At 61.2% G+C, this 18,903-nt stretch overlaps 2 protein-coding genes across 5 annotated transcripts in view; both read left to right on the forward strand.

The window, feature by feature from the left end:
• The first annotated feature begins 3,302 nt into the window (after positions 1-3,302).
• On the forward strand, positions 3,303-7,560 carry PGAM2 (phosphoglycerate mutase 2). 2 transcript variants are annotated; one of them, XM_075910900.2, is made up of 4 exons: positions 3,303-3,326; positions 4,755-5,210; positions 5,894-6,074; positions 7,352-7,560. In XM_075910900.2, exons 2-4 carry the CDS (start codon positions 4,797-4,799, stop codon positions 7,519-7,521), a joined length of 765 nt encoding a protein of 254 aa, XP_075767015.1. In that variant the 5' UTR covers positions 3,303-3,326; positions 4,755-4,796; the 3' UTR covers positions 7,522-7,560. The 2 variants fall into 2 exon arrangements, with proteins under 2 accessions (XP_075767015.1, XP_075767014.1); XM_075910899.2 differs by lacking the exon at positions 3,303-3,326 and having other exon boundaries at positions 4,724-5,210.
• A 7,685-nt stretch (positions 7,561-15,245) lies between these two features.
• The window catches only part of NUDCD3 (NudC domain containing 3), a 67,154-nt gene continuing 63,496 nt past the window's right edge, over positions 15,246-18,903 (forward strand). The window contains exon 1 of one of the 3 annotated variants that reach the window (XM_075910898.2): positions 15,246-15,556. In XM_075910898.2, coding sequence (XP_075767013.1) covers positions 15,359-15,556 — 198 coding nt within the window. In that variant the 5' untranslated portion in view covers positions 15,246-15,358. The remainder of the gene's footprint in view (positions 15,557-18,903) is intronic. The other 2 variants (XM_075910896.2, XM_075910897.2) reach the window with 2 other exon arrangements.

Genomic DNA, 18,903 nt, shown 5'->3' on the forward strand with positions numbered 1-18,903 from the left:
GTTGGACGGCTGCCTCCCCGGAGAACGGCAGGGAGCACGCCTGGCTTGTGGGCTAGGTTAGCCGCTCAATGGGAGCCGGTTCAGAGCGCGATTAAAGGATTAAAAACCTGCCCGGCTGGGACAGCGGCCAGGAGCTGCAGCCCTTTCGCTTAAGAGCTGCTCGCAGGGGTGACTCGGGTCTGTGGGTCTCTGCCTGGGAGCAGTTCTTTCGCAGCGAGCTCCCCAGCCTACGGAAAGCCCGGGGCTGGGACATGGAGCTGGACTAATCCGGGCTGGGAGCGTGTTTTGAACGGGGGGTGGGGAGGGGGAATTAAGCCAGTGGGGAGTGTCGGTCAGTGACACCTGGTAAATGAACACAGGGTGTTTTTCTGAGCAGGAATCGTGGCCTGTGTGGGGCGGGAGATGGCAACGGTCCCTTCCCGTCCCTTGAGTGCAGGGTCGCTGACTCCCCTGGGTTGGGGGAGGTGAGAGAGGGGCCCTGGGACATTAAACCCAGGCAGGGCAGGATTCTGCACCTCCCTCGGCGCAGGGAGCAGCTGCGTGTTGCTGGAGGGTGCGCCTGGGCCAGGCCGGCTGGAGTTTTTTCATTTCAGTCCCCTGCTCACCCAAACACACGCCCCTTGGGCTGAAATTTGCCAGACTCGGCCTCTGCTTCTCAGGTCAGTTCCCACAGAAAGCGTGAGCCACCTTCCGGAGCGGTGGGGCATGCGCTGGGCTGCCTCGGTCCGGGAGCAACACCCCTAAGGGGCAAAGCGTGGCTCAGGGCTGGGTCTAGCGTGAGAACACTGCTGTTATGTGCAGGGGGTGGGAGGGGGGTTGCACCTGGGGCCCCCTTGGGCCGGATGCTGCACAAATGCAGCAGAGACGACTCCAGCCTGTCCCACCCTGGCACCAACAAGGCACGGGGCAGCATGTTGTGCACTCGGCTGCTGCCGCAGGACTGTAGCGGCTCTGCCAGCAACGCAGGGGCCCAGCGGGCCCTCCATCACCCGTCTGACCCTGCCTGGGTGTTAGAAAAAAACCTGCCCCCCCCCTCCCCAGTGAAAAAGTTTGGCCAGGCTGCTCTTGCTATAGTGGGCTGCAATACTCCTGGGGAGAAACCGGCCGCACCCGTCCTGCACACCATTGCCTTTAGAAAAGGGAAGGTGTGAGAAGGGGAAGATAGCCTCAGACTCTCCCACCCGTCACCTTGGCGTGAGAACTGCCGGGCTTACCTGGTCGCATGAAACCTGCACAGTTTCGACCCAACCCCCGGGACACAGACCCCCACTTGGTGACCGTTGGGCCGTATATGGTAACATGCAAGCGCGGGAAAGCGATGTGCAGGCTTGAGGATAAATACCCATCGCACGGTTCAATCGAGGAGGGCCTCGCAACACACGTACCACCGTGCGTGTGCCTTCCCGTATACTCCAAAGCGCTGCCGGCCTGATCAACCGACCAGCCACCTCCCCCGACTCTCGGGCGTAACCAAGGCCTCCGCAACCGAACCGATGTCTTTGAAATGTTCCGTGTGCTGTGCACGTTGGTATGTAGGATTTGATTTCTGTGTTGTATAAGCTTAGTGTTGTAGTTGTTTTGGGGTAGTACATAGAGTTTGTAGTTATCACTGTTATTTAATTAGTGTAGCTGGATATCTTTAGGATAGAGACTATTCCCCTTGCTGTTCCCATTCTTATATTTTTGACACATTTAACTAGAAATTGTAGAATAAATCTAATAAATACTGTAAATTCATCACTCTCGTAAATAAATATCTTTTATTTACTAAAATGGTCCACCTGGTTCTGTCCTTCCCCCCTTGGGCATGCGTCATCGGCCCTGTGGTTCTCGCAGCACAGGGGACCAGCGAGACGATGGGGGTAACAAGCTGCCGTCACAACACGCCGCTTGCTGGGTCACTGTTGACCTTCTCCCACCACGTCCGGCCTTTGTCTGCTGCAGGGAAATAATAGCCCTGCGCCGCCACCCAGACCCCTTCCAGTTCTTGCCTCTTGACCTTTCCGTCAGCTGGCTGACCCGAGCTCCTTGACCTTCGCGAGCTGGCACTGCAATCCTCTTCGGCAGCCCGTCTCCCGCTGCTCAGCCTCCGCTTGGAAGTGTGGGCACGTAACTACCACCGGGCGGATTTGAACCCAGGACTCCTGGCGCTTAGGGTAGGAGCCGCTACAGCTTGAACGGGGGCTGCAGAGCTTCCTTGCTCTTATCTCTGGCTGTGAGTGGTCTACGCGCCATTCCCTGGCACAGACACCCGCCCTCAGTGTGCGGTTACAGACGCTGTCTGGAGACGGGCTCAGCTGGTCTGGCTAGTGGAACCGAACCCGGGACCTCTGGCGCTCAGTGGCTCAGACTCGTTCTCGCAGTGCTGGGACAGGCCCACGCCAGCAGCGTGAGTGACCCTGGGCACGGGGGAACCGGAACCTCCTTGCTCCGTGTCCCCCTGCTTATCCGGCCCGGGGAGCTCACAGGAAGCTGATTATCCACCGGCTCCCGGCGCCTCGAGGCCTCGTTCCACCAGGCTCGCGGCCTGAGCTTGTACTTGAATGGCTCTGACCTGCCTCCGCCCTGCTTCCCTCCCGCCAGGCCCCGTGGCCTCTGCAGCCGGGACCGATTTCCCTGCCGCTCGCTGTTCCGAATCTCCCCGTGTCCCTGGCAGCAGCCAGGGCTGGTTTCCCTACTCCGGCCCCCCAGCCAAACCGGCCCCCCAGCCAGCGGGAGGAACTCAGCTCACTGGGCGCAGGGAAACATGGACCCGCAAAGGCCTTTTCTTGGGACCCCCACACCCAAGTGGGGCTCAGGCCAGGCCAGCCCGGTGCCGACAGCACAGGGGCTGGACGAACGATTCCTCCTCTGGGGAGGCGCATTCACCGCCTGGCCGGGAGAGCCCCTCCCATCGCTCCAGGGAGCGGTCACACGACTCGGTGCGGCTGCCGTGCAGACGTACCCTGATGTGTCGGGAGCAGGGTCAACGCCCCAGCCCCAGCTGTTAATCCCCTGCTTTCCAGAGCGCCCATGGCAACCGTCCGCAGCCCCTCCCGGCACGTCCCTTACCCAGCCCCGAGCCAGGCCGGGTCTGGTCCTCTCCCGCCAGCCTCCCGGGCCGGCGCTTCTAGCCTCCAGGTGCTGGTTCTGGGCTCGCTACGGGCGGCCGTGCAGCCCCGGGTCCCTGCGTGAGCCTTGCTTGGCGTGAACGTTGCTGGGCAGCGAATTCCGGGCTGTGGCCGAGATTCCGGGCAGAAGGGACCTTCGCGGGGGCGGCGCTGGATGCGCTGCGGCAGCGTATCCCTGATACAGGACCGGACCTCAGCTCGTGTGACAACAGCCAGGTACGTTGCTGCACCAGGATCAGTGTTGGGTTACGTGAGGCCCATAAACCTCCCAGCTCTTGGGGCCAGGAATAAACTTGGCCTGGCGCTACCACCGCGGACCACGAGGGGGCGCTCCGTCATCAGTGTCAGAGGCCCGATCCTGAGCGGGAGGGAGCCAGTCCATCAGTCCTTGTGCAACACAGCGTTTGTGCCAGGGCTTTTAGTGCAAGGTTCACCACTACGGCTCTGCGTGCGGCACAGTGCTGCTGGTGCCACACGTAGCCCAGCCCTACAGGAATAGCCGTATCAGCTCGGCACCTGCCTGCTGAGCTCCCCAGAAACCACCATGCAGCCCCCACGCTGACCCCCCAGCACCAGAACCTCCCTCCATCCCATGCCCCCGCCGTACCGTCCGGCGCACGCTCCCTCGGCCCTGCCCACTGACACCGCCTGGCTACCTCCACCCCACTCGGCATCCTTCAGCCGGCCGGACCCCCTCCGTGTCGGAGAAACCAGCCTTGCCCCTTTTCCTATGGGGCCGATGCCCATGGGGGGGCAGGTGCCCATGGGGGGAGGGCCCTGCCGAGCTCCGGGTCCCTGGCAATTCGAACCAGGGCACGTGGGGGGAGCCAAGACTCGGCTCTGGCTCATCTGGGGGTGCGTCCAGATTTGTCCTCACGCTGCCCGTGGGGCAGGCCAGGGTGGCGTCTCCGGTGGCCCCGAGAGGGTAAGTGACTTGCTCAGGCTCACACTCAGTCTGTAGCAGAGCAGGGACTAGGAACCCAGGCGCCTGATGTGCAAGACGAGTGCACTCACCATTGGGCCACGCTTCCCATCTTGTCCCCTCCCTCCGACACTGCGCTGCTGGGGAAGGAAGAAACCGGCCCCCTGCTACCTGCCCCCTGGGGAGGGAGAGCTGGTCCTTCGCGGCACAAACCCGGGCAGTGCTTAGGGTCACCGGCAGGAGGAGCTGGCTCAGCGTGGGGAGAGGCCAAGGGCCTAGGAGCGTGTCAGGCCGGGGCCCACGCGGGATCTGACAGCGATTACACTGCTCAGCCCCTTCCTCCACGGCCCCCCACACTCCCGGGACCCCCCCGTGGTGCGGCAGGGGGGGTGGCGGGCACCTCTGTGCAAGGCAGGCGTCCCTCGGCTCCCCCTGCCAGCTGCCCCCCCGTTCCCCTCCAAAGAGCCCCGGGGCCAGGCTGGGGGAGCCGCGGTGCCGTGAACCTTCAGCCAGGCGGCTCCGCCATCCAAGGCCTGGAAGCTGCCCAGCTCTGGGCTATTTCTGGCCTGGCCTGGCTGTCGCTGGGGGGGGGACCTGCCCACCCAGCAGCACCATAACTGGCTGCCTGCAGCTGTCCGTCTGCCCCGGGGGGGGGCCATTGGGCGGGCGGGTATAAAAGGGCGCCCGAGGCCGTGGGGTGGAGCTGTGGCCACCGCCAGCAGGGCACGGAGCTGGGCTCGGGCGCCGCCCTCCCTACCCCCGCGATGCCGCCCCACCGGCTGGTGATCGTGCGCCATGGCGAGAGCACCTGGAACCAGGAGAACCGCTTCTGCGGCTGGTTCGACGCCGACCTGAGCGAGAAGGGGGCGGAGGAGGCGCGGCGCGGCGCCCAGGCCCTGCGGGAGGCAGGCTACGAGTTCGACATCTGCTACACCTCGGTGCTCAAGCGGGCCATCCGCACCCTCTGGGCCATCCTGGACGGCATCGACCAGATGTGGCTGCCTGTGGTGCGCACCTGGCACCTCAACGAGCGCCACTACGGGGGCCTGACCGGGCTGAACAAGGCCGAGACGGCCGCCCGGCACGGCGAGGAGCAGGTGAAGATCTGGCGCCGCTCCTACGACATCCCCCCGCCCCCCATGGACGAGCAGCACCCCTACTACCGGCTCATCAGCAAGGTGAGGCCGGCCGGGTACCGGGAGGTGTGCTGGGGGGCGTGGCACCCGCGTCCTGGCAGGGTGACTTCCTGGCGGGGGGCTGCTGAGCCGGTGCGGGGGGGGGACACCGGGCTGTTTGCTAAGCACAGAAGGAGCTGGGGGGCGAAGGAGGGGGCGGGAGGGCACACGCTGGCCTGGGACTGGGTGGAGGCCAGGTCGGGGTGCGGAGAGACACTCAAGGCCCCCCCGAGCAGCTGGACCAGTGCAGCTGCTGCCCGCCCCGGGGTCTGTGGCACGAAGCCCCCAGCCGCTGCCTGGGATGGGCACGGGGCCTTCGGGGTGAGCGGCTGCCATAGGGCCAGGCATGGGGTCCCTGCGCTCGGCCCCCGCCAGCCTGGCCCTGCGGGGTGTCTGGCTAATCGCTGGGCGGGCGGGTGCCCGTGGAGCTGCATGGGGCACTTAGCGCTGGCCGGGGGCCCTGTGCCTGGGGTTTCGGGCAGCTCTCAAGCTGCGGGAGGGGGCCGGCAAGGGCGCCCTGGGGCTCCAGCCCCCCCGGCCACAGGCTCCCGCTGGCTTTGGGGCTGGGCCCAGCTCTGGTTCCGACCCGAGCAGCCGCCTCCCCACCCCCGCCGGCTGAGCCCCCAGGGCTCCTTGATACCCCGCGGGGCCCCTAGAGCTACCAGGGTCTCTGCCCTGCCCCCCAGGAGAGGCGCTACGCAGGCATGAAGCCCGGGGAGCTGCCCACGTGCGAGAGCCTCAAGGACACCATCGCCCGGGCCCTGCCCTTCTGGAACGAGCAGATCGCCCCCCAGATCAAGGCCGGCAAGCGGGTGCTGATCGCCGCCCACGGGAACAGCCTGCGCGGGATCGTCAAACACCTGGAGGGTACGCCCCCCCCGTGTGGCCCAGCCCCCCCCAGCGTGGCCCAGCCCCCCCCGTGTGGCCCAGCCCCCCCCAGCGTGGCCCAGCCCCCCCCCGTGTGGCCCAGCCCCCCCCCCGTGTGGCCCAGCCCCCCCCCAGCGTGGGGAGCCCCCCGGGGGAGCGGAGCCGGGAAGCAGCCTGTAGCAGCAGGGCCCAGGGCACTGCCCCCAGGAGGACCCTGGCAGCCCAGGGGGCAGCTGTGAGCCCAGGCCCTGGAGTAGAGCGATTGCTGAGGAGTGGCCTTTAGCTGGGCCGGGTGCCAGGCCGCATGTCCTCCCAGCTATGTCCCCCCCCCCCCCCCGTGCAAGGGCCCCGGGGCTCGCTCCTTCCAGTCTTGGCATCTGCTCCTGGGGACACGGGGGGGGGGGGAGGGAGTGGGCCCCGTTTGCTCCTGGGGACACGGGGGGGGGAGGGAGTGGGCCCCGTCTGCTCCTGGACAGTGGCTGCAGCGAGGGCTGCCCAGGGATGAGCGGGGAGGGGAGCTCCCCCTGCGGGGCTACCTGGCTCTTGTGTCAATGCTGGGGGCGCGTCCCGAGAACTCTCCCGTGTTCAGGGCATCGGGGGGGATGGGCGGGCAGGAGACTGCTCGGCCGAGCGGGGCGTGCCCCCAACCCATCCCCTCCCCCCCCGATTAGCAGCAGGGCTTATCCACCTTGAGACCTGTCACTAGAGATGGGCAGGGGGGAGCTAGGTCTAATAATGGGCATCAACTCCTCCGCCCCGTGCCTCGGTTTCCCCTGCTGCAACATGGGGCTGCTAGCCCAGGGCGGGGAGGCCTGACCAGCTGGCAGGTGAGCACCCTGGTGCATTGATCAGCTCCTCAGCTGGGAGTGGGGGGGGGGAGGCTAGGAGCGGGGGGGGGGGGGCTAGGAGCAGGGGGGGCGGTGACCCGCTGCCACTGAAGGTTGTTGCTATTTTGAGGCTGGCGTCACATTTCCAGGCTCTGGGAGAAGCCTGGTTCTGCGCAGACCAGCCGGGATCCTGTTTCCCCGGCCTCCCCGTGCCCCGGCCCTAAAGGTCACGGCAGGAATCCAGAGCCCCGACCCCTCCCCTCACACCTACCCCCCGCAGCCAGCTCCTGCCCTCCCCCACAGCGCCCCCTGCTGGGAGAGGCTGGGGCTGTGTTTCTGTCTGCGCTGTCCCAGTGGGAAAATGCCCGGGGTCCCTGCCCGGCGGGCGGGGGGGGGGGGGGTCAGCTGGAGCCAGAGGCCTGTCTGACCCCCCCCGCCCTGCTCCCCCAGGGATGTCTGATGCCGCCATCATGGAGCTGAACCTGCCAACCGGGATCCCCATCGTGTACGAGCTGGACGAGAAGCTGAAGCCCACGAAGCCCATGCAGTTCCTGGGCGACGAGGAGACCGTGCGCAAGGCCATGGAGGCCGTGGCTGCCCAGGGCAAAGTCAAGAAGTGAGGGGGGGGGCCAACCAGCGCAATAAACCGGTGAAAACCCGCCTGAGTGAGTGAGGGGGGGCTGGGCACATCCTGGGGACCCTCACCCGGCGGCAGAGGGGAAGGGTTGGTGCTTGGCAGGCCGGGGGGCTCAGGGCTGAGCAGGCTCCAGATGCAGGAAGGGCAGCTTGGGGGTCAGGCTGTGCTCTCCCTTCCCCAGCGGGAGGGGGAAGTAGGGCTGGCCCAGAGGCCCAGTGCGGATATGAAGTGCCCTTCCCCCCAGCTGGTCCCCTCCAGGCTCCAGGCTGGAAAAAGCAGGGAGCCCTTGGATGGGGCCTGGACCTGCCTCTCCTGGTGACTCTGTTGCTGGGCAGGAAGGCGGAGCCCCTGCCGGGGCTTGGCACCGCTACCGGGCCGGGGGATCGGAGCCTGTGTCCATAGGCCGCCTGCAGGGTTTGAACTCTGGGATCAGCACAAGCACAGAGCACAGCCTGGGAGCTGAAGGAAGAACCCCTGCGCCGGCACCAGTAGTAGGCTGTTCTCCATGGACCAGCCACCATAGAGGGCCCCAGACTGCACCTGAGTGGGGACAGCGAGAAGTGCTTGTCCCAGGGCGAGCAGGCAGTGGGTGTGTGGTGCCATGTGGGCAGGGCACGGCTTGGGGCATGCCACGCAGAGGGCCCTGCCACAGGAACCTTGTGGGACTGCAGCCTGGGCCAGAAGTGCGGGGCTGTGCCGGAGCCAGGGCCCTGCTGCCAGGGGGGTGCAGGATCTCTGCTCCCATGGCACCCAGCATCCAGCCGCAGCCCCGCCCGGGTCGGGGTTTGGGGCAGGACGGACCCTCCAGCCTTTACTGTCCCTGGCCACGCGGCTGCGGTCTCCGGCCTGGCCAGCAGGCGAGGCGGCAGCTGCTCGCACAAGGAGCTAGGACACAGCACCCGCCCCGGCTGTGCCGTTTGCTCCAAGCAAGTCAGGGTCAGCACAAACCCTGCTCCAGGGTCCCTGGCAGGGAGCCGGTTGGGGAGTGGGACATGGCTGCCCTCTCAGGGACAGACCTGGGCCTGCCAAGCTCTGTGTCACTGGCCCTGGCCTGCTGACGGCTCCTCCCTCGGCTCAGGTGAAGGACGGGGGCTGATGGAGTCGGGTCCTGTCCCCTGGACCACGTGCGGGGAGCAGCAGAGAGGAACTGCTTGTCCACCCATCCTGACATCCCGCCTCCCAGCTCCGCTCTGGCCTTGCTGCTGCCCTCATACTGCTGGGCACGGGGCAGAGGGGCCCGCTGGTCCCCATAGCATCCCCCTGACAGGGACCATGACACCAGGAGAAATCAGCAGAGCGCCCCCTCTTCCCCCCCCCCCCTGCATCTGCCTGGTTCTCTCCTTTCCCTTCCACCCTTCCCCTGCCTCATGCCACCTGCACCCCCCCCGGAGCACCCGGCCAGGCCCCTGGGCCCCTTCTCTCTGTGCGGGCAGCTGCCGAGCCGGGAGAAGGTGGGAGGCAGCGGTTCCGGCCTGCCGGCAGGGGGCATGCATTGGGCATGTGGCCACGGTGCTGGAGATGCTGTTCTGGAGCAGATCATGCACCGGTGTCCAGGGTCCCAGTCCCGGCTGGTGCCTCCCCACTGCGACGCTGGCACCTCCGCCATCCCAGCCCTCGGTCCCAGCGCAGACAGGCCCCGAGTCGTCATGATACAAACAGGGCGGCCAGCTGCTGAGCCGGAATTCCCCGTGCGGATTCGCCAACGCTTTGGCTTCCCTGCCGCCTCCTGGGGGTGGCTGAGACTCCGCCCCAGGCCTGCATCTAAACCACAGGCCACTGGGGACTGGAAATGAAACTGATTCCCGGGGGCAAGGCGGCCGTCGCATGTGTGGGGGCGTCCCTCCCCCGACGGTGCGCCAGTGTGACGGAGTGGGGATTTCGTCCACTCTTGTAGCCACTCTGGTTTTGTATTCACCAGTGGCTTTGTTGTGCCGTGTGCGATTCCGACTGTCCTGTGCTGTTCTGCAGAGAGAGAGAGTGTGTGTGTGTGTGCGTGTGCGCGTGTGCGTGTGCGCGTGTGCGTGCGCTCAGTGCCCAGCGGGGGACGGGGTCTCTGGGGGAGGGCTCCTGAGGGGAGGCCCGTAGGGAATGGCCCAGGCTGGCCTGACACCTGAGCTAGGTGGAGGATTCAGTCAGCTGATGCATGTGCCAGGGCTAGGGGAGGGAAGGCTGGATAGAGAGTGTCTGGGAATGGTTGGCTGGCTGGAGGGGGTGTCTGGGGATGGATAAACGGACAGAGGGGGTGTCCAGGGACGGGTGGCTGGCTGGGGATGGATGGAAGGACAGACAGAGGGGGTCTCCAGGGACAGCTGACTGGGTCACTCTATAGCCCCACCTCTCCAGCTCCCACAACACAGTGCTCCTCTTCCTTGGATTCTGCTCCTTTCGCTCTGCCAAGGGGCGGGGTGGCAGGCCTGGGCAGAGGGGGCCAGTGAGCGGAGGCCTGGCGAGGCTGGCGAGGCTGGCAGCGCCCTGGTTTATTCCCGCGGGGTGCTGTGCGGGGAGGACAGCAGAGCAGGAGCCCGCCGCACAGTGCCGCGGAGCCGTGTGGTTTCATCGCCAACTGCCGGAGAGACAAGTGACTTGGTTCTGGTGCCCAGGTTCCCTCGGCAGGAGAGATCAGCAGGGGCAGAGGAAAGCAGGAGCTGAGCCCTGGCCAATGCAAATGGGAAACAAGGCGCCTGTATTTATCCAGCGCTGGGGTGGGTTCCCCATCACAGATCAGGCTGGCTGACTTTCAGGGAGGTGCCTTCGTTAGATGATGGAAATTACTGGGCTCTCTGCAAGGCAGGAGGGCCGGGACAGGGTGGGGCATGGGGTCACGTCCTCCCCCCCCTTACTGGCTGTAGGTTGAGCCACAGAAGGGGGTAGAGGAAGACGCAGGGATGGGCCTTGGGGAAAGGACGATGCAAGGCAGGGCCACGAGGGGCCTGCACGAGACGCAGAGAAAGGGGGGGCAACGGTGGGGCCTTAAGGGGGCAGAGTGATGCAAAGGGGGGCCATGGTTCAGGCTTCTGTGGCCCCTGTTTTTAGGGTGCACCTGTCGCTCCTGCTACTGGGGTGAGTTAAATTCTATGGCCCATGGTACAGGAGCACATAGGGGGCTGCTGGGGGTCTGGGCAGCCAGGCAGGGCTCAGGTGGTTTGGGATTGTAAAAAAAAGCGCGTTATTTGGAGACTTCTGCCTAATCGATCAGCAGGGAAACAGCAGAGTGCGGACATCGAGATGAACGGGGCAGCTCGCGCCCCTGGGACAACTGACTCCGGTTGGCTGCCGGCTCAGGGCGATGCCGCTGCCTTGCTTTGTGTGTGTGTGTGTGTGTGTGCGTGTGTGTGCGTGTGTGTGTGTGTGTGTGCGTGTGTGTGTGTTCTGGGGGGTGTGTGTGTGTGTGTGTGTGTGTTCTGGGGTGTGTGTGTGTGTGTGCGTGTGCGTGTGTGTTCTGGGGTGTGTGTGTGTGTGCGCGTGTGTGTGCGCGTGTGTGTGCGCGTGTGTGTGTGTGTTCTGGGGTGTGTGTGTGTTCTGGGGTGTGTGTGTGTGTGTGCGTGTGTGTGTGTGTTCTGGGGTGTGTGTGTGTGTGTGTGTGTGTGTGTGTGTTCTGGGGTGTGTGTGTGTGTGTGTGTATGTGTGTGTGTGTGTGTGTGTGTGTTCTGGGGTGTGTGTGTGTGTGTGTGTTAAGGCGCTGGTTCGTGTGTGTGTGTGTGTTCTCTGTCAAATTCCTGCTACGAGATAACAGAATGTGTGGGACCCTCACCCTCATCTTGAGGCTCAGGAGTGCAGGCCTTCCCCAGCGCAGCCCCAAAACCACCTGGCCTTCCCTGCAGCTGTTGCTAGGTTGCATTGCAAGCAGACGGTCATCAGCTTTCACATTTCTCAGCTGTTTCCGTTCCCAGCGGCAGTTTCCTAATGCAGTGGTCCCCAGTGTGGTGCCTGCCAGCGCCATGGCGCCCGCCGGGCCATTTCTGTGCGCCCACTGAATGATCGGGGCTGGCCCCGCCCCTAGGCGCGCGGCGCATGGGCGGTGCTAGCCCCTGGGCGCATTGGCGGCGCCGGCCCTGGGCATGCAGCACATGGTCAGTGCCAGCCCCGGGCGCACGGCGGTTAGACGGCCCCATCCCCTGGTGCGCGGCGCGAGGTCTGTGCCGGCCCCGGGCCCGGGCTTGCAGCGTATGGGCGGCCCCACCACCGGGCGCGCGGCGCATGGGCGTGTGGCACAGGCGCCAGCTCCGGGCATGCAGCACGGCCCAGCCCCCAGGCACGCGGGACATGGGCTGTTCTGGCCCCGGGCGTGCAGCGTATGGGAGGCCCCACCCCTGGGCGTGCAGCACAGTTGCGGCGCCAGCCCCGGGAGAGTGGCGCATGGGTGGCGCCAGCTCCAGGCATGCAGCGTATGGATGGCCTCGCCTCAAGGCCCGTGCGCGGCCCCGCCCCCGGCTGCCCGGCATGTGACCAGCCCTGCCCCTGGGCGCCCGGCAGCCCCAAAAGGTTGGGGACCATTGGAATGCATCCCTTGGTTCCGGAGCCCCCTTCCTCCATGCCAGGGGGGTGGGCATCTCCCAGTTGCATTTCTCCCAGAAGAATCACACGTTTCACCCCACTGGGCTTGCCTGGCATTGTTTAAGATCGACTGGCTAACTCGTCCTAGAACTAGTGTAGACAGGCACCTTCTATTGGAACGGTAGCTGGTCCTGTTAAACCTTACATTGACCAGGGAACACGTCACTAAACACCTGCTCTAGGGCTATGTCTAGACTACGGAGTTTTTCTGGGATACCAAAGGGAGCCAGGGAATGCGTCTGCTCTTCCGACATTTTTTGCGGAAGAGCAGATGCGCTCTTTCGGAAGCCCTGTATTCCTCATGTTATGAGGAAGAAGGGCTCTTCCGAAAGAGGAGGTTTTTCCGACATTTGGCCCTGTGTAGAGGGGCGACATTTCGGAAAAGCCTCTTCCGAAAAACCAACTGGAAAAAGGTGCGCAAATGTGGAGCGCAATGTGCGAAACTTTTTCCGAAAAAAGCGGCAGTCTAGATGTAGCCTAGGACTCCTACACGTTAGCAAACGTTAAAACCAGACCTTTCTCCTGGGGCACCTATGGCCTGAGGCTCGGCTCAGCTGACGCATAAAGCTAACACTGTCCCTGCTCATTTTAAGAAATGCTGGCTCACAGGTTTTCAGTATAAACTTCTTTTACCCGTGCTGAGCTCAGAATGCCTCTGCTAGACATGCTGTCAGGGTAAGGCTGGTCAGCCAAGTTCTCTCAATGGCCCAAGCCTGACAGCTCGCAAGCTAACGCCGTCAGAAACCACAGCGCACGTCGGACATGCGACAGTGTCCCATGCTGGGACAAGATGCGTTCCAGTGCAACGGGGGTGCCCCGAGGCCAGTTTGGAGACACAGGCTCACAGGTGTGGGGACATGGAACCCCAATCCACAGAAGCCTTGAAGCTTGGGCTTTGCTGTCGGTTGTCACCTCCTGTGACGGCGCGTTGGGGTCCCCTGTCTCCTGCACCCCGAAATGGCACAAACAGACTCCACCAGCCAGTAGAATTGAGGGTGGTTTATTGCTCCTCCAGGATACAGCATAGCACAGATGTAATCTGGTTACAGGAACTGGGGGCTAAGAGGCCTCAGTGCCCCCCTTGAGATAGGGGAATCCCAGCCCTCTCCCCAGTTCCTTCTCCCCTGCTTTCCAGCCAGGAACTCACTCACTCTCCTCCAGCCCTGCCCCCCAGCCAGGGCAGCATTCCACCTTCCTTTGTTCCTCTCCATGGGGGTCAGCTGGCCAAACCAGTTGGGATACCCTCTTTGCATAGTGACTCATTACTTGTCTGCTCGGTGGTGCTACAGACAGCAGCCAGAGAGTTAGCAGGTTATCCCCCACTACGTCACACCTCCCCACACAAAACCATCCACGAATGGTATCAATGCGCTGCCAGGCTCCTCTCCAGGCCGCTCACAAAGGAACCAGCGAAAGCCAGGCCTGGTCAGATGCTCTAGTTTGCAGAGCTCCAGTTCACAGCAGTTGCTGTGCCTGGCAGGAGCAAGGTCTCACAGGCTCCCGTTCACATGCTTTAGTCCAGCCCCACCCAAAGCCACCCACTAGGTTTTGTTTAGTTTCTCAGGTTTGAGTCTATGAAACACAGGTGGACCCAGCTGGCCAGGTCAGATTTACCGTCAGAAAGGTGAGTTCCCTTAGCGCTTGGCAGCCCATGGGGCTTGCAAGCGATGCCGTTGGGTGAAAAGCCCCAGTGTGTAACACCCTTTTGCTCCCAGGCACAGTCATGCTCCAGCTTCTGGCAGCGTTCACTGCCTGTGTCTCGTGTGCCCCTCCCTCTGCCTGGACAGAGGCTAGAGGGTGCCACAGAACAGCATCTGCACCAACAGCAGCGCAGTGCTCTTGGGGCTGGGTTTCTCACGCGGCAAGGGGAGCGCAGTGCCGAAGAGCCAGAGGAATGTGATGGGCTCCAGTAGGGTCTGAGGAAGCCCAGCAGATGCAGGGGTGGGTGCCGAAAGGGAGGGGGGATCAGAGGTGGGAGGCCGAGGAAGGGAGAGGGTAAGAGACCTTGCTCCCTCTTCCTGTAGTATTTTTAAACTTGCCTGTGACAAGAAACTCAAAACCAGCTGGGTTGGCTAATCAGAAAATCACAAGGCCATGGCAAGATAGCCAGCCTGCAATGCCAGGGTGCACTCCAACGTTCTCCAGCTTCAAAGAGTTGAGGTAAGGGCAGTGGGGAACACAAGGCCCTGAGAGGCATCTGTATCTGCCACCTGGGTTGTCGTCTCTTTAGACCTTTTAAAGGGCTTGAGGGAGAGGGGTCCACATGGCCCCTATGACTGGGCAGGTCAAGCTCTAAGGCTAGAGAAGTCCTCCCAGAAGGCTAGAGTGGCTGTGGAGGAACCAGCCAATCAGGAGCCAGGAGGGTCTACATAAGAGGAGCTGGTGGACTAGCGGCAGATCAGTTGCAGCCTAGAAGAGAGGAGGTTGTGGTGGGCTAGTGGAACAAACGGGACAGCTCCCTGTGGAGACTGATGGACCTGATGTCTGGTCCTCAACCTCTAGGGAAGCCCATTGGCCTCCCCCAGCTGCACCAAACCAGCCCCCTTACAATGCCCATCCCCAATCCAGTCCCTTTACTATGTCCTAGGGTTGCCCGGTGTCCTGTTTCCGCCCGGACTGTCCGTTCTACCGGACGTGTGAAATGTCCAGTATTTCCTGTTTCCCTCGGACGGAAGCCGGCGGGGACCGTTTCCCCTGCTGCGTCTGGCGGGGCGGGGGCGTGCGGGACCATTTAAAGGCACAGCGCCTTTTTTTTTTTTGCTTAACAACTTTGGTCTCCCCCTTTCTTTTTTCTCAACGGAATTTTTTCCCGTTTTTGGGGGGATGGGGTGGGGGGGGTGTTCGGTATTTTTTGTTAAACCATCTGGCAACCCTACTATGCCCTGCCCCCGCCCCCAATCCTGCCCCCTTACTATACCCTGCCCCCCTCTTTACTACGCCCCGCCCCTAGCCCCTCAATCCCCGCCCCCTCTCGGGCAGGGAATCCCGGGAACCCCGCCCCCATTCTGCATCACATGACAAAATGGCGTCTGAATCCGTCACGTGATGCTGCGACGCTCTAGCTCCCTACCTCCTCCTTCTGGCCCGCCGCAGCGTCTCCATGGCAACGGCCCCTCTTTTACGGCCTCGGTTTCCGGCCGGAGCGTTGAGCCGCGCGGGACGAGCGGAAGTAGCCGGGGCCGTTGCGGGCCCGGGCCGGAAGTGCCTGTCGGGAGGTTGCCCTGGCAGCGGGAGAGTCCCGGCCTGAGGAGCCTCCCCCGGCCGCCATGGACCTGGCCGCGGCCATGACCGACACGTACGACCAGGCGCTGCTGGGCATCCTGCAGCACGTGGGCAACGTGCAGGGCTTCCTGCGGGTCCTCTTCGGCTTCCTCTACCGCAAGACCGACTTCTACCGCCTGCTGCGGCCGCCGCGGGGCCGCCTGGGCTTCCCGCCCGGCGCGGCGCAGGCCATGGCCCTCCAGGTAGCCCGCGCGGCGCGTGGGGGGGAGGCGGGTGGTGCGCATCCGCGCGGCCCTCCGGGCAAAACTTATTCCGCACGCGGCTGAGAGTGGTTAGCCGGGGGGAGCTGCAGCGGCCTGCAGGCAGGAGCAGCCCCTCTGCACGGTGGGGAGAGGCCGAGGGGGCACTTCCGACTGGAGCGCCTGCCCCTGTGCCCTCTCGAACGGCTTAGCCAGTTCGTTAACTCTGGAACCTACTGACGACGCGACATGGGTTAAAACGAGCGGTTTCACCGATGGGTTGGGTACCGAGGTCCAGCCGAAATGCTTTATCCCAGCCCCGCGCCCTGTTGCGAGTGCTCAGTCATCTCCATCCCGGCTGGCAGAACCTCCAGCTTCCCCATGACAGCTTCTCCAAACTGGTTCTGCATTGTTAGCCCGGGAGTAGCTGGGAGACCTGAAAGGGTGGGGACAGCATTGCATTCATTACTCCCTCACACCAGCATTGAAGTGGGCCAGCATTGATCCTTGTCGGCTTCCTTCACTGAGGATCATGCTGTTACTGTTCATGACACTGTCCCCTGAGGTCTTTGGGGGCTGGATCAGGCCCTCATCAGTTGTTCGACTGATGTATGATGGCATTCTTGTACCAGGGTCTGAGTGGGGCCAACTGTGTTACACGATTGGCTTGCATGTGGCCAGTAACTCCTTAGCTAAGGGTGGAGTTACTGTCTTTTTTTATTTTTTCAAGCTCCTAGAAATGTTTGCTATGCCACAACCAAGTAAAGACCCAGGCTTTGCTCTGAGGAATGGGTGTAGCATAACAAAGTGAGCAGTATAAACACCCTCTCCTCTTTCCTTTACACTCCTTCCCCTTTGGGTAAGATTGTGAGGTTGATCAGGTCACAGCTGCTTGTTTAATTCCTTTTGTTACTTGTTGGCTGCCTTACTCTCCTGTCATGTCTCAGAGATTGCACATCAAAGATGAGGTTTCTGGAGGAATTGGAATGAGGGGAGAAAGGTGTCCTGGCATATATATCAGTGAAGAAGAGATAAAGGGTGCCAAGGCATAATCTCCACTCTGGCATGATAAATGCAGTAGGTCTGCAAAAGTACCCAAAAAGTACCTTATCTTTCCAGGCTCTGGTATAAAGCTTCCCCCAAAAATCTTAAAAACCTAGATTTTGGGGATAAAAATCCGATGCCACCACTCAAGTAATGATAAGAAAGCCAGAGGAGAGATCACTCGGGAAATCTCAGCCCTATCGTAAAACCAGGACATAAAAATTAACCAATACCAGGTTAATAAAAAGGAAAGAGAGCTTTTATCTTCACCACAATACTCCTGATATAAGCATAATCATTAGATAAGTCACCAATTAATATACTCATGGGGGATTCCACCATGGGCCAAAACTTAGTTATAAAGTAGAGGAAAACCCATTTTTAAATGCACAGACATCAGATTCCTATTCCCAAACCATAAAACAATAAAACCTAACGGATTTATAGATAGTGAAGATTCTTTTTTTGGAGAGAGACATTTTGTCTGCCCCCCCCCCCCTTAGTAGCTGGAGAGAAACTGCTCTGGGACAAAGGAGGGAAAAACCAAAAATTCCTTTGTCCCCGTTTGAAATTTCTACCTACATTTCTGTTGGCTGCCTGCTACCTGGTTAAGTAAGTGATATAGTTAACTCCTTAGTCCCCAGGCTGCTGGCTAAACCTCATGGTCATGACAGATGGTAAGAGCAGATGAGCTGAGGGTGTATGAAGGAGCACTGCAGAGATGCAGGAAAGGGCAGCATGATGTAAGAGGACGGGAACTTTGTGGAGCACAATGCAGTGGGGAGTCAGTGGATGACAAATGGTGGGCAACTTCGTGAGAGGAATGGGTGTGAGAGCGAACTCTGACAGCAACGGTTTGAACATCATGGAGGGAATACGGTTGGTGCTAAAATGCCTGACAGGAAGTGATTGCAGTAGCCAAGGCAAAAGGAGCAGTCTGTGACAACGACAGAGAAGAAGGGGGTGGTTGAGAGACTGCAGCCTGACCTTAGCTTGGCCAAGAGGGTTGGGCTGAAGACCTCTCCTCCAAGTTTCTGTTTCTAAGCTTTGCTTTTCACTCAGAGCTTCTCAGCCTCTCGTTCTGGGTTGAAGCACACACTGTTGGCCTCAGCCTGTTGACTCTGCGGGCCTATGCTGCTGGACACATTGAGATAAGACTTTCTTTGGAATGCTTACAACTCAAAAATGGTCCAGTGGGTGATGTGTGTATGGGAGATGGGAAGTCCTGGTTAGTTTTTACAGTTTAGTTCCGCGAGGGGTAAGCAAGACTAGTGAGTGGGCCACATAAACGGCCCTCCTTTGTCTTGGAATGATTGCCAGTGGTGGGCAACCTATTCCCCCTGTGGCTTGTTCACCCTCACTCTGCCCCCTCCTTCCACACCTCACGCACTGGAGCCCCACAAAACCTACTCTTCCCCTCCCTCCCAGCTCTTTCAAAGTGCCATGAATCTGCTGGTTCTTTCTCATCCCTGCTTCTGCTCTGCCTCCTTCCCAGAGCATGAACCCCACAGATCAGCTAGTCTCTCTTAGGCCTTAGGCAAGCAGCATAGAATCGACTTGCAGAGAAGAGCAGAAATGGATTTGTGCCTTATTCCTGCGTTGTGATGGACAAAGGCAGCCTGGAATTTATCTTTTTTCTTTGTTTTTAACTTTGAAGTGTTGCCTTCCTTGCCTTTTGCCAGAGGACTCCTTGGAGGACCAGAGAACTGGAGCGGGAGTTTTCTCATTCTCATGTTATGTTTATAAAAAGCACATGGGATCTTTTTCAGGGGAAAAGGCAATACACTATGTTTATTGAAAATACGACATGAAAAGCAACCCCCCCCCCCCCGGTAGACTACGTTCGTATAGTTACCAAAATCTTCAGAGGGGAGGCTGAGTTAGTCTGTAAAACGTAAACAACAAATAGTCTAGTAGCACCTTAAAGACTAACAAAACATGTAGATGGTATCGTGAGTTTTTGTGGGCACAGCCCACTTCCAGTTACCAGTCTGTCGTTCGTGACTCAGGTCAGTCTAGTGACCTGTTAGATTGAACATGAGTGAGGAGCTGAGTTTTGTCTGAGGCACTACGCAGGACTGAGCCCAGAGAACCACCATACTTATACTTGTACGTTCCCATTGGCGTATACAGGTTTTGCAATGTCGTACTGCTGCAATCATCCTCCCTTAAATGGAGTTAGCCTCAGAGTTTTCCACAATTATCCTTTGATTGTTGTCGGGCTTCCCATCATTTTCCCTTGTTTGTCGTCTCACCTTTGGGAGTGTCTGCTCGTCTCCAAAGTTCCTCAGCTCTGCTAATTCATT

The sequence above is a fragment of the Pelodiscus sinensis genome, chromosome 28 (genome assembly GCF_052426305.1).
Source record: "Pelodiscus sinensis isolate ZL-2025 chromosome 28, ASM5242630v1, whole genome shotgun sequence".
In the NCBI taxonomy this organism is placed as follows: Eukaryota; Metazoa; Chordata; order Testudines; family Trionychidae; genus Pelodiscus; species Pelodiscus sinensis.